The sequence below is a fragment of the Epinephelus moara genome, chromosome 8 (genome assembly GCF_006386435.1).
Source record: "Epinephelus moara isolate mb chromosome 8, YSFRI_EMoa_1.0, whole genome shotgun sequence".
Classification (NCBI taxonomy): domain Eukaryota; kingdom Metazoa; phylum Chordata; class Actinopteri; order Perciformes; family Serranidae; genus Epinephelus; species Epinephelus moara.
In genome coordinates, this window is record NC_065513.1 from 20145475 (window position 1) to 20159012 (window position 13538).

Genomic DNA, 13538 nt, shown 5'->3' on the forward strand with positions numbered 1-13538 from the left:
TAGTTTCAAAGAAACGTGGTTTCAAGGGCCCAAAAGTGCGGTTGCGTGTGGCCAAACAGCCAAATCGCATAGAATAATACACGGTTTCAGAAGTACATGGGTCCGTGTGGACTAGGCCTTAGTCTATGCCCATCAGATAATCAGTCATTTTAACAGTAAAATAATTCCCGAACTCTCTATGTTGACATAGTTTTCAACTAGCCTATAATCTTATTCAGTTATGGCTTTTGCTTTTGGTGTGCCACCCCAAGATTTTCAGTGGCACCACCTGGCCACCCCTATGAAACATTTCTGGGGACGCCACTGCAGGGTTCAAGGACTCTGATTTGGTAAACTTAACATCTGTTGAGGTGCCCTTGACAAATTAATAGCCCATATTTTCTGTAAGGGAATTAAACATTTAAGTGTAACTGTTTCATTGGTTTTTTAAAAAAACGAGATTCAATATTCATAATCACACATTTATGCAGTAGGAATACTTATTTCAGTGTCACACTATAAAATATTTGTATGTTAACCTGTTGAAAAAGTGCCAAACATCACTTTGTCCTTACAGTGTGACTCAGTCAAAACAACAGGCCTTTTGCCAGATGTTGCTTTCACCCTGTGCTTTACAGTCCCACAGGAGAAGGCCATGGGAATTAGGGGAAGGTTGCAGAAGGAGACGCGCTGAGCGTGTTTGCTGCCAGGTGGAGGCGATGTCGCTCCTCCTCTCTGCTCTCCTCTCTCCTCTGCTCTGCTCGGCCAGAGCTTTCAGTCTGCTGGGTGAGATCATTACCAGACACCAGGCTCCGGGACCTGACATTCACCGATCGGAAAAGCAGAGAGAGAGAGAGAGAGGAACAGAGAGAGACAGAGAGAGAAAAACCCTGATCCGATGCAACCGGCGAAGGAAAGCGACCTAAACCACCGCCTCCTGCCTCGGCTGCTCAGTCTCCCGTACTGGCGGCTGAAAGCGCGGTCTTGTCGCTGACATTTTCCCGCTGGATTTGGGCTTGTAGTCGGATGCGGGCTTGTTTTGACTGCAGTAATAGTCCTACTCCCCCCCTCCTCCCCTACCAACCGAGTAGCGGATTTGCGAGGGATCTCAACGCTGTGCAGCTCCCCGAGTGACCAGCGATCCTGCAAGGCACCGGAGACGCACTCTGCACCGCCGCGGCTCCCCACCACACCAGCCAATCCGCCTGAGCCTCTAAAGATCGTATTTCTGTCAGGAATTGGACATAAGCGCCAAGTTTCCGATTGGATTTTTTTCTCCTGTGCGGCTACCTTGTTTCTGTCATCAGATCGCCTGCAAATCCTATTTTCGCCTTTTTCCCTTCCCAAAGCACCGTTGACGCCATTTTCCTCGGGGTTTTCTGTCAAAAGATATATACATATATTCTGGCACCGTTTGACAGCTCCCCGGGAGGCTGTCATCCCATCCGTCGCTTGTGTAAAATGTGTCTAAATGGATTGTAAATGATCTTGATAAAATATTTACACGTTAGAGCCGAGTGTGTGACAACATTAGACATGGGTAAGTAGCCCCGGTTGACTGGCCACATTCCACACCTGAATACACCTCTGCTAGAAATGTTTTTATAAATGTTATTAGCTGCTGTGTGTCTGCTTTGCATGCATGCCTTTTACATGCCACCCGAGCCTGTGCAGTTTTTCACATGAAGTCTGTGCCATTTTTTTTATCCTGTAATTGACATGAAATATGTGGAAACGCTTGCAGTCACATGCAAACAAATTCCGAATAAACACACGCACGCGTGCTCATACTCACAGCACCACGCGCGCATTCACGCACGTAGACACAGACCACCCCAAACAATGCTGTGCCACTCAGTCTGCATCCATTATTAGGTGGCAGTAAGATAAAACAGCTAATTAGGTCAATGGGGTGAAGTGTCCACTACACATTGATCAAGGAGCAGCTCAACCTCTCAGTTCAAATGTTTTCTCCACTGGGGTGGACCTCCTGCATCTTCACAGACACAGATAGTCCATCACATAGCATCACGGTCTGTGACATGCAGCCAGCAGATGGTTGTCTGTCATGTCACATTTAACTGCATCCTATGGAATTTTTGAAATATTTGTGGTTGGATGTGGTTTTTCTGCATGTTCTGGACGAGTTGTAGAGGCTGCAGAGGGACATGTCATGTGAATGATGTCAAGTGCTTTGGAAGTTGCAAGATGAGGCACACTCAGTATGCAAGGAGTGCGTTTCAGTCTTATTTTATGTACATACTGGTTTGGTTTTCATGTTCTGGCACAGAATGCACACATGCTGCCATAGCATGAGTACAGAGATGTATGTTGTAGTGGGCTCGGTGGAAGCCAGCGCTTCTCCACTCTGGTTCCATTTATCAATAGCTGATCAGTTTCACGTGGGTGTCAGAAAACAGCGTGGCCAAAAGTGATGGCCATGCTTAAGCTGCGTGGAGAAAGGTGAGGGGTGAAAGTGACTGGCTACTGTTATCATCAGCCCCCAGAAACCTCAGTCGCAACCACAGCACCAGAAGATAAATAGACAAGCTTGGATGAGTCAGGGAAAAGTGTGGAAAAATGGTCAGGTCTCTTGGACACATGGGAATGGAGGTGTGGAAACTGGATGAAAAAGAAAGGGCACAAGAAGAGAGGCGATTGTAAGAGAAGTGCGTGACTAGATGGAAAGAAATAGGGTTGAAGGATGGATAATAGAGGTGATTCAGACTCGGAGGGAACCATCGATCTTGTCTTGTTAACAGGTTTGGGGGAAGTTGAAACTCTGGCAGCGTTTTTTGTCGCGTAAAGTATGACGCAGGCTATTAAACCCCCTATTAGGTAATGAGACGCCCATGCCACCTTTAAATTAAAGCATGAGAAATCGATTAGGTGTATCCCCTTCTGAGCTGGATACCTCAGGTCGAAGTGGGATCACAGAGAGGGGGAGGAGGGAATGTGAACGGGATCCAAGGACAAATCTAACTGTTGGCAGGCTCTCTTAACAGAATATCAGCACTGGAGCACCTTTTGGCAGAGCACACAGAAAGAGGGAGGGAGGGAGGGAGGGAGTGAGAGGTAGGAGGTGGAGGGTAAAGGAAAGAGGTAGCACAGAGAAGAGGGGAGAGAACAGAGGTTTGGGGTGGGGTGGGGGGGTGAGTGAGTGAGGTGAGGGGAAGGAGGAAGACAGTTGGGGAGAAGGGGAGGTGTTTTTGCTGACAGCCATTTTGTGGCTTCTGCTGCAGTTAAAATGGTTTAACATTCATCTGCTTCTGCGGGGTAGTTAGGTGAGGATGGTTTTAGTGCTACCTGGCATATGGCTCATCCAGAGGAGTGTGTGCGTGTGGGACTGCACAGAGCGCCTGCAAGGCCATCATTTTCTATTATGGCTGTCCCACACATGGTACTTTATGATTGTCCTTCTAGCTGCCCTACAGCTGAACACATGCTTGTGCCATCCATGCTGAACTGGGGAGAGATGGGTTTTTATTCTGTACTTCAAATCCAAATAGAAGTTCATAATGTTCACTTAAAAAACAGAATACGCTCTTTGATGTGGACAGGGTGGAAATGATGGCTTCCTTCACCTTGCTCTGCTCTGAGGCAGACGACTAATAGACTTCCAGCTCGTGCCCGCTGCATTTGGAAGTATTAGCAGGCCGGGGCCATTCCTTTTGATTTGTCTCCAACCAAAGATTGGATCCTTCTAGAAACATTGGTTTACGTGATTGCCCCTTCACTAGAGGGCTGGAATAAAAGAGAGAAAAAACGATAAATGAAAAATGAAAATGGCAGACACACTATGTTCATCATCCCTCTGAGATACTCATCTACAGCCAGGGATGGCCGAGCCTCTACTACACTCTCACATCAAAGAAAAGGCGAAAAAAAAGACTCTTCACCTTGTGCAATCACACAGGCGTTTGGTGTGCTCGTGGATGTGTAAATGTGCGAGCTTGTGTGTGTGTGTGTGCGTGCATGCATCTGTCTGCATGTGTGTATGAGCTATTTGTGAGTCCACCTCAGGCTCTGGGCTGCTGGGTATGCAGCCTTAAAAGGTTGTGTTTCTGCTGCCATCTCTCTGCCTCCCTCTCCCTGTGTGTTTCTCACTCGCACTCCGACTCTGTCTACCTCTGTTTTGTCTGTGTGTCTGTATCATTCACCATCTCTGTTCTGTCCATCTGCGTTCCATTATCGACGCTTTATCATAATTGTTTTCAAAGGACAAGGCAAAACGCTGGAGGACTGTCTCATTCACAGCCTCTCACATCCAGCGCAGGGAATGACCTTATGCTATTTGAGAGGGAAGCTGGTTAGCGCTGGTAGTTTTGAGAACATAATAAAGCTATTTATGCAGTGAGTCTGGCCTCTCACAATCACCCTGCTGTCTGAGGCTAGTCGAGGTGTGTATGTGTGTGTGTGCCAGTGTGTTTGTGTGTGTAAGAGAGAGAGAGAGGGAAAGAGAGAGAGGAGACAGTGAGGCTCAGGCTAGGCAAGGGAGGCCCGAGGAGGGGTCAGACTTACATAAACTCTCAGCCTGTCTGCCAGTAACAGAGAACTAACACAGCTTAGGGCAGCGAGCAGGGAGGGAGGAGGAATAGTCATGACCCAGCTAAGTAGTTTACACAGTAATGGCCCAGAATGAAGACTGTACTAATGTATGACGCCATTTTGTTGTCATCCTGGGTTATAGTTGTGAGGGGGCACTGAGTCTTTAGAGTGAAGTGGATAGGTTTCTTTTTGATGTGTGTGTGTGTGTGTGTGTGTGTGTGTGTGTTGTTGTGGTTGGCAGCTGTCTCTTTTTCCTGTCATTGTCCTCAGTCACATGACAGACAGAGTGGCTAAGTTTCACACATGCCATGAGGGCGAGTCACTGAGCTGACATTAGGGACTGGGAGGTTCCTGGAGGACCAAACATGGTCATGTGGGCACTGTACGATCAGGTTGGGACGAAGCCTGGACTCTCTATCTTTTGGTTATCCCTGTAAAACTTTGAATACTGAAAAGTAACTGAGGGGCCACTGTGGTGGTTTTGCATGTTTTAGCCCATGAAATGCAAATGGCCTACACTGTACATTACTGCTGACCATTGCCCGGAGCATGCCATACGTTTTTGGACTGATTTCCTAACTTCCAGGCAGCCAGTGGTTTTCATTGGTTTTAATGGGGTATGAGAATCTTGCAGAGACTTTCCTGAGATAGGTCATCCATCAAACTGAGCATTTAGCCTCCATTATTTGTACGTCATTGTTACTGATTGATGTAACCCTTGTCGTCGTGTGGTCATGCAGCAAGCTGGGTCTGTTTAGAAGACTGTTTTTAGTGGAGGAGCTCTGACATGTGAGATTTTAGACTGCCAAAAACCATTGCACTGAAAGTAAACTTTGTTGTCTTGAAATCAAACTTAAGAGATATATGATAACAGTGTAAAATGAATAATGGGAGTTTGTTGCAATAAAGGAGCAGTGTGTAGAATCTAGTGGCATCTAGCAGTGAGGATAGCAGATTACAACCAGCTGAAACTTCTTTCATGTACCAAGCATGAACTCCTGGTTAGGAGTGGTCATTGTTCAAGAAGTTTTTACAGGAAGCTGAATTATCTGCAGAGGGCTCTTCCACTCCAAAACAAACGGACCAGGTGATTTAAACCAGTAAAGACACTGGCTAAAGCAGTTTCACGTTACTAGTCAGTGTTTCTTTGACACTGCTCAGGTGGTCGCAGATGGGCTAGCCCAGCACCTGCTGATCTGTCTCTCTCTTTAGATCCAGACTTTAGGGAGTTTTTTTTTTTTTTTTTTTTACCAGGAACCAAATTATCCGCAGAGGTGTCTTCCTCTCCAGAACAAAAGGACACAGTGATTTGAACTGGTAAAAACATTGAATAAATCATTTTCATGTTAAAATCAGTGTGTTTTAGATGCTGTGCAGCCCATTAGGGCTACTAACTATGGCGGATGGCCCTATCTAGAGCCATTGTTTGGTTTGTCCACTCTGGGCTGCTGTAGAAACATGGCAGACTCCATGGACGAGGACCCACTCCCTGTGTAGATACAAACCACTTATTCTGAGGTAAAGAAAACAACAATTTTTATTTTCAGGTGATTATACACCACAGAAAACCTACTTATTATATTATATTAAATTTCTGTTAATATATCTCCCTAAATTCTACACACTGTACTTTTGAATAGGTTGCTGTTGGGCAGCTAACTTTAAAATCTCACCTCTGAAAGACTTCCCAAAAGCAACAACAAGGAATAATTTTAAAAACAGTCCCTTCTCAGAAATATATTACCATGCTAAGATAATGTGACTGTGGCATTGAAATAAAACAGACTATAGACTCAAGTTCCTTAATGAATGAAAATCAGTGACTTCCAGGAAGGCTGGAAATCAATCTAAAAACTTATAAGCATGCTTCGGAAAATGACTGGCAGTATAAAGTTGGCTGTGTATCCACAATTTGGAGTTCATAAGCTGAAACATGCAAAACCACTGTTATGGTCCCTTAAGTCTTTTTCATACTTAACCACCATGGGGCTACTAGAACCTACATCAATAACCCTTATGAGTCAGCTTTGAAAGACTGTGGTTTCAGATTGGCAAACTTTACGGCTAAAGAGAGGGTTCGTAGAAACAAACCTTTTCATTTCTATTTAATCTAGCAAATGCAGGAGAAAAATGACTAACCGTTGACTTTGACCTGAGGGTTGGACACTGTTTATGTGCAGTCTTACACTGAAATACCACTGTGGATTATGATTATTCAATCACACTGTAAGCACGGGGCGGCATAGTGGTACGGTATTTAGCACTTTTTTTTCTCAAAGTGAAAACTGCTGGCTGATGCACAGGTTTTCTCTTGGTGCTTTCCTCCCTCATGCAAGTTAGGTTTATCGGCAACTCCAAATTGCCCATGTGTGCCCTGTGGTTGACTGGTGACCTGTCCTGTACCCCACCTTTTGCCCAGCATCAGCTGGGACCCTTTAAAAGGATAAGCGGGTATAGCTGGATGGATGGACTGTAAGCATGTGCTGTGAGGCCTGTTGGGTATTATGGTGGGGATCAGCTGTTAGTACAGTAGCGTGGGCTGGTACGGGAGTGCACACAGAGCAAACACACACACATATACACATTCAGAATGTCAGAGAGTGTATTAGCTGAATTCTCAAAGCCGTAAACCTTTTGTGCTCTCAGGTCATTGTGAGTCTGCAGCGAGCAGTAAGCCTTTACTTGAGTCATGTCTGCAGGTAGTGGTCTAGTCTGGGTTCACATCAGTGTAAATGGTGTCAGTCTAAGCTCAGTGTGTGAGACAGCATTCCCCACTTCCAGCTCAGTCATGCCTCATGTCATATTGACTGATGGGATTCCCTGGAGCTGCAGTGAGAAGTGTAGTCCAGTGTTTGTTTTGGTTGCTTTCTGTTTATACGCCTGTGTGTAAGTGCATATGTGCGTGTGTTGATGTAAGTATGTAATATATATCTGTGCCGGCATGTGCAATGATCCAAAAAGGAAAACCTGAATCCTGTGAGAAATGGCTACCACAACATTTTCTCTGGAGAGCACAAATAGCAGCAGGGGTGAATAAGTGTAGTCGGTGACAGCAACACTGTCATTTGTATGTGTACCAATGTGCATGGAGTGTAAGTAGTTTTTCATGCATATGTGTGTGTGTGAGTGTGTGTGTGTGTGTGTGTGTGTGTGTGTGTATCAATGCCACTGCATGTGTGTGTAAAACAGTTCAGACGCTGGTTTTTCCAGACCAGCTCGTAAACCACATCTGGGGAAAGAATTTAGATTCCTTCCCTCCGTCTTTCTCTGCTGCCTTCCCTTCTCCCCATGTGTGATTCCCTCCCTCTTTCCCTGCTCTGGTGAAAAGAAAAAAAAACAGAAGTCAGCTTCTTTCATTTTTTCTGTCCTGTGTCCTCAGGCTAACTTCAGCCTGGTTTTAGAGCAGAGAAGAGGAATGTCTTATTTTTCACTGATCACTCTTGTGTCTGCACCGCTCCGCTTCAGATCTGTCGTGGGGGATTGTACGAGGGGACAATGGGAGGGAGAGGAGATTAGCAAAGAGTGAGTAAAGACGAGGGCAGGGTGAGAGGAAGGCAAACGGTCGTGGGTGTCAAAAATGAGTTTGTTTACGTGAGGTGCAAAATGCAAATGAGAGCGCGGCAGCGTGCCCCCACAGTTCTGTGATGAGCTGGTGTGTTTGTCTTCATACATAACAGGCGGCTAATGATGCTGATGACAGCAGTCAGGCCTGTGCTGAGAGGTAGCACTGGAATGGAGGCTATGAGGATTACAGGACTCTGTTTTAGTTTTCCTAATCATGTCATTCACCTGCTCTCTCCACAGACTGTCCCTGGCTTCGCTGCGCTCCTGTGGGACAACCAACCCAACCCCAGTAGCTGACTGACAACCAACCAGCCCCATAGACTACTGTTCTAGATCTTCCCATTGGCTGGCTGCCACAGCTTCCCCCATCCTGACTGGCTCTGGCGGGAGCGTGGATGGAGCCAAGGGATCTGGTTGGCTCGGCCCGACCCAAAGAGGCGGAGTTACAGGGAGGCAGGGTGGGGCCAAATGAAGAGGACCAGGTAGGAGCAGGGGACATCGGTTTGGCACGCAGCGATGATGTGATTAACGGTGCCATCAGTGAAGGGGAGGGGCTAGAGGAGCAGGGGGAGGGGCTTCTGGAGGAGCAGGAGTTCTCCATCAAGGAAGCAAGTTTCCAGGAGGGAAGTCTAAAGCTGAAGATTCAGACCACCAAGCGCACCAAGAAGCCCCCCAAGAACCTTGAGAACTACATTTGTCCACCGGAGATCAGGATGACCATCAGACCTCCAGTTGGAGAGGGCAAAGGGGGGCGGCAGGGACGGACAGGAGGCGGGGCAGGGCGGGGCCAGAAGGACGAAGAACGAGGACCCCCTAGAAAAAGGGTAAGTCGCCATCCCTCAAAGTGCTCATGTGTGGCTTCAGTAGGTGTACAGTTTGTCATGTACAGTATGATTTTCATAAGTTTGAGTTTTCACTGGTGAAAAAAACCATCCAGCTCAACATCTCAACGCTCCCTCGCTCACACACTCCACCTCTTTATCTACCTCTCTCTCTCTCAGTAGCTCGTTTCCCTGCTTGGTTACACAGGGTCAAAGTTTGCTGCGTAATTGAAACCAGTCATGGCTAGCTGAGATCACACAGTGACACACACACACACAAGCACACAACATACACACTCACATAGGAGCTGAGAATAGGGCTGACATAAGCAAGTGACAGCTGCTGTCTGCTCTCTCCATTTGTGGTCATATACACAGAGACCTTTCCTGTCTCCTCTCCTCTCCTCTGCTTTAATGAAATCAGCTCTTGTGGGTCACGCCCCTTCATCCCCCTCCTCCATCACACCCTTTACTCACTACACTGGCGCTTGGTGTGTGTGACACTGTGTACGTACAGGTCCTTGGGGGAATCTAGTGTTTGTAGCGTGTGTTGACCTACACAGTGGTGTGTGTCCAAACCTGACAGCCATCTCGGTGTCACCGAGCTCGACAGGCCCAGCAGGAGCGAGGGCGTCGTGTTGTCAACATGATGCTGGGCCTGGTTTTGTTCTGTTGTGCTTTAGTCTTGTGGATTTAACTCACATTGAAGCGGCACATGAGGTAATTGCACGGTCAGATATATTCTCACTCTATGTCTGATGCAGCCCAAAAAATAACTGTCGGCTGTTACTTCAAAACCAATCAGCATCATCGAAGACATTTTATTGAGGGAAATTTGCACATAACCAGTCACATAAAAACATCACATTTAAACAGAAAATTGTCTAATTTTCTAAAAGATATGAGCTCTCTAAAATCTGGTAATGAAAGGAAATACAGTTGTCAGCCAATTAGAGGCTGCAAGCTGCTCATCCTCTCAGTCAGGCTACCTGTGGTGTCATGAAGCCAGCTGTATACAGATGTACATATTTTACTTAAGGGGTCCTCCGAGTTTTGATGACCTAGAGCCAGTTTAGTGGACCACCACACAAGGGCCTAGGCTTTGCTTCAATGTTTGGGGGGGGCCACAGGTTTGGGAGTCCTCTGCCAGAATATTTAAAGCACCAAGCACTTAATTTTCTGCACTCTGGTGTATTGTTATGCAATGATTTGTGCCTTTTTAGCATAAATCTATGGTGTAAATGTCCTATTTCGTCAAAATAAAAGTCATCCTTCATGGTTTTATTGGGGATGACAAATGGATGTGTTCTAAATTTTGAGGGGGACGTGTCCCTTGTGTCCCGTCTGAAATCTACACCCATGTCAGCATATGTTTGAGGAAAACAGAAAAAAATCTTTTACATGTCACCTCCACATTAAACTGCAGGGTTGTCCACTGAAAATGCTAACATTTACTAGTAGCTAAAGAAAGCATTGATGACAGAACATAGTGCCCACGACACTTTTGAGGTGCCGCTAGTTGCCATGCAACCACTAGCTTTCTACAAAGTGTCATTCCTAATCTGACAGAAGCTTGTCAGGGGGTGCAGTTTGACGCAGTACCCAAGTAGTGTGTTAAATTTAAGCTATTCAAAGTGAAAGTGAATAATTCAGGGGTGTAGTGCTATTTGTTTGTGTACCTGAGTGCACTTATGACAAGCGCACATGCATGCACCCGCAGGGTTAAGTTGTGGCTCGTTTCGAAGGTCATGTAACCACTGTTCCTTTGGTGGCAAGTTTACATACTTCAGTCAACTGTAAATGAAAGGATGCTTTTCTGCCTTTTCATCTTTACTAACAGTTCACAGAAAGCAGCTACAGACAGAAAAATTATTGAATTCATTGTGCCACTCAAAGGCTACTTTTGGCAGCTACCGGCAGCTTTTTAGGTGGAATGTTTTCTTGCATGTTACTCATAACATGAGTTGTCGTGACTCAGTCAACACACCTTAAATGTCAGAATGACAACCTGCATGACATGGCTGTCTTGCATGACATACGCTTTAGAGATGATTGGATCTTTAAGCCTTTAAAAAGTGTATATGAATTCCAACCACATATGAACTGTGAATACTCTGTTTCCTTACTTGGAGAGGAAGGTGGTGGGATGCTCAAAAATGTTCTTATTTCTGGTCCTCCAGGACTCTAAAGTACAACCTGCTTTTGATTACACTGGTAAAAACAAGTAGGCATTTACAACTGGTGAGAAGTAGTTGGAAATACAATGCTTTATAAGCCAAAAAGGTTGGAAACAGCTGCTCTACATGTATGTAGGGTTTTTTCAAGCAACTGGAACATTGGTTGAAATCACCACCTCAATCCGACACCCTCTGTGTGGTGTCTGAGTGGTGACTCAAATACGAAATTGCCACCAAATTGGAAAGAAAGCATGTGGGTGTTGCTTTGTCATCTGCAGAATTCGACGTCATCCACAGCCACAATTTCAGCTAGTTGTCTGGAGGATGTGTACTCTCACCACAGAGTAGACTACGTCTGATCTGCTGTCGCCTCTGTGTAAATAAAATATAAAAAAAAAAGGCCACTAAAAATGTTCAGAGTGTCAATCTATTTCTGAGCTGAGCGAGCTAAACGCTTCACTCTGATATTTGGGCAGCCATTCCTAATCCAGCGCCATCGGTCCCCATTTGTAAACCCACTGCTACAGTATGATTGACAGAGGTTGTCATAGTGACAGGGGTAGCAAGCTGGTCTCTATTGAGATTTGAGGTTTTGGGGAGGGGAGGGGAACGGAGGATGTGTTGGTGTTGATTCAGATCAGTTTCAACCCTTCATCCCCTACACTCTGTCCCTCAATCACACCCCCACCATCCCCCTTCTCTCTACTCCCCCCCTTACATCCTTTCCCTCATGCACCCATCACCTGCCACCCCAAGGGTGTAATACAGGCAGGCTCACTGGAGAGGAACGGGTTAAAGAGAGAGGCTGGGCTGCTTTCTGTCTCTCAGTCTCCCTCGCGTGTGTATGTGTGTGTGTGTTGAGGTTAAATACTCTCTTTGTGGTGTGTGTGAGGCTGTGTGTCAGGAGGGGAGGGGAGGCGAGAGGGGGAGCAGATGGACAGCCTCTCTGCTCTCTGCTGTATTGTGTCCACATCTTCTCTTTCCTTCTTTCTCTCTTTATCTCCTATCTGTCCCTCTTTCTTTTGCTTTTTCTCCCCTCACTCTTTTCTTCCCTCACGTCTTCTGCTTTTCACTCTTCTCTTTTCTCTTTTTCACCACTCTTTTCTTCCTCTTCCTCCCTTCTTTCACCCTCTGTTGTCTTGTAGCAGATGGCAGCGTGGGGCAGCAGCAGCAGCAGCAGCAGCAGCAGCAACAGAGCAGAAGCCAGAGTGTGAGCAGGAGATGGGGAGAGGAGAAGGGGGTTGTGGAAAGAGGAGGTGGAGAAAGGAGGTGGGGGTCAGGCATATGGAGAGCCTGGTTAAGGGGCCCCCTCAGAGGGAGTGTGTATGTGCGTGTGGTAGTGTGGTGAATAGAGGAGGGGGAGAGGCAGGATACAATAGATGCCCATTAAGACAGAGATTTGACTCTAATAGACAGAGAAGGGGAGAGACAGACAGATAAGTAGGCAAACATGTAGAATGGCGCAAAGAAAGACAGCGTTTTTTAGCCATTCTTTCTTTTGTAGGATCTACTGTCAAAACTTCTCCTCTGCGACTTATAAAATAAAACTTTCTGGTATACATGTGGGGAAACTGGCATGTTCCAGGATCAAATAGTAACAAGATGTGCCAAACAAGGAATAAATAGGGGTTATGTAAATGTTCACAACTGACTAATTCAGCTGCAGAGGCCAGGCAGAGCTTGGCCAGTATCACTACCTATTTATTATGGTAGTTTTTTTTTTCCATTTTATTTGTTTCTGACTGTAAATTAAAGATATGGTGACCAAAGTTATCATGCCTACCAGTATTATCACTTTATTGTTAAAATGTGCTGAAAAATGTTGAGCACTGATACACACATTGAAATTATTTCATAAGTTTTATTATTAAAAAAACAAATAAGTAGCACTATGTTGCCTGATATTGGACAGAAACTCATTACACATTATTAGAATGGACACAAAGTCCGGCATTGCGTCCACTCTGACTAATTTCTGTCAGAAAGGGGGGTTTGATTTTCCCTAACCAATCACCAGAGACCAGCGCATCTGTCTTGATGTCATTTAAAGTCCACACTGATGTGTCGCCATGCCAGTCTACCTGTTTTGCCAGGGTTTTAAGAGGGGAGCGGTGTAAAACAAAGCGGAGCGAAGTAAAACAAACTATGATGAAAGTCAAAGTTGAGAAAACATGTTGATTTAAATAAGCCTCGATAGCAGCTTCTGTTTTGTTTACAGCGTATGCCATTGTTACTTGTCATTGGTTGTGGTGCGCTGCTTGATTCCAGCTTGACAACGGTGTTCGTCCCACCTGTGGTGCTGATTGGCTAATTGTTAGTCCCCCTGCTGATCTCACTGTTTTTTATTTCAATCAAGGAACCGCTGTTTTATATCACAATGTCAGGAAAATCAGTCAACTCGGTGGAGTGGGTAGATTCAAAGGTCTGGACCCAGGCAAAGCACTGTGCA

General features: G+C 45.8%; 1 protein-coding gene across 1 annotated transcript in view; it reads left to right on the forward strand.

The window, feature by feature from the left end:
* Positions 1-476: 476 nt before the first annotated feature.
* setbp1 (SET binding protein 1) overlaps positions 477-13538 on the forward strand; it is a 39665-nt gene continuing 26603 nt past the window's right edge. Inside the window, exons 1-2 of the mRNA XM_050050542.1 lie at positions 477-1519; positions 8332-8915. Of these exons, the coding sequence (XP_049906499.1) occupies positions 8487-8915 (429 nt within the window). The 5' untranslated portion in view covers positions 477-1519; positions 8332-8486. The remainder of the gene's footprint in view (positions 1520-8331; positions 8916-13538) is intronic.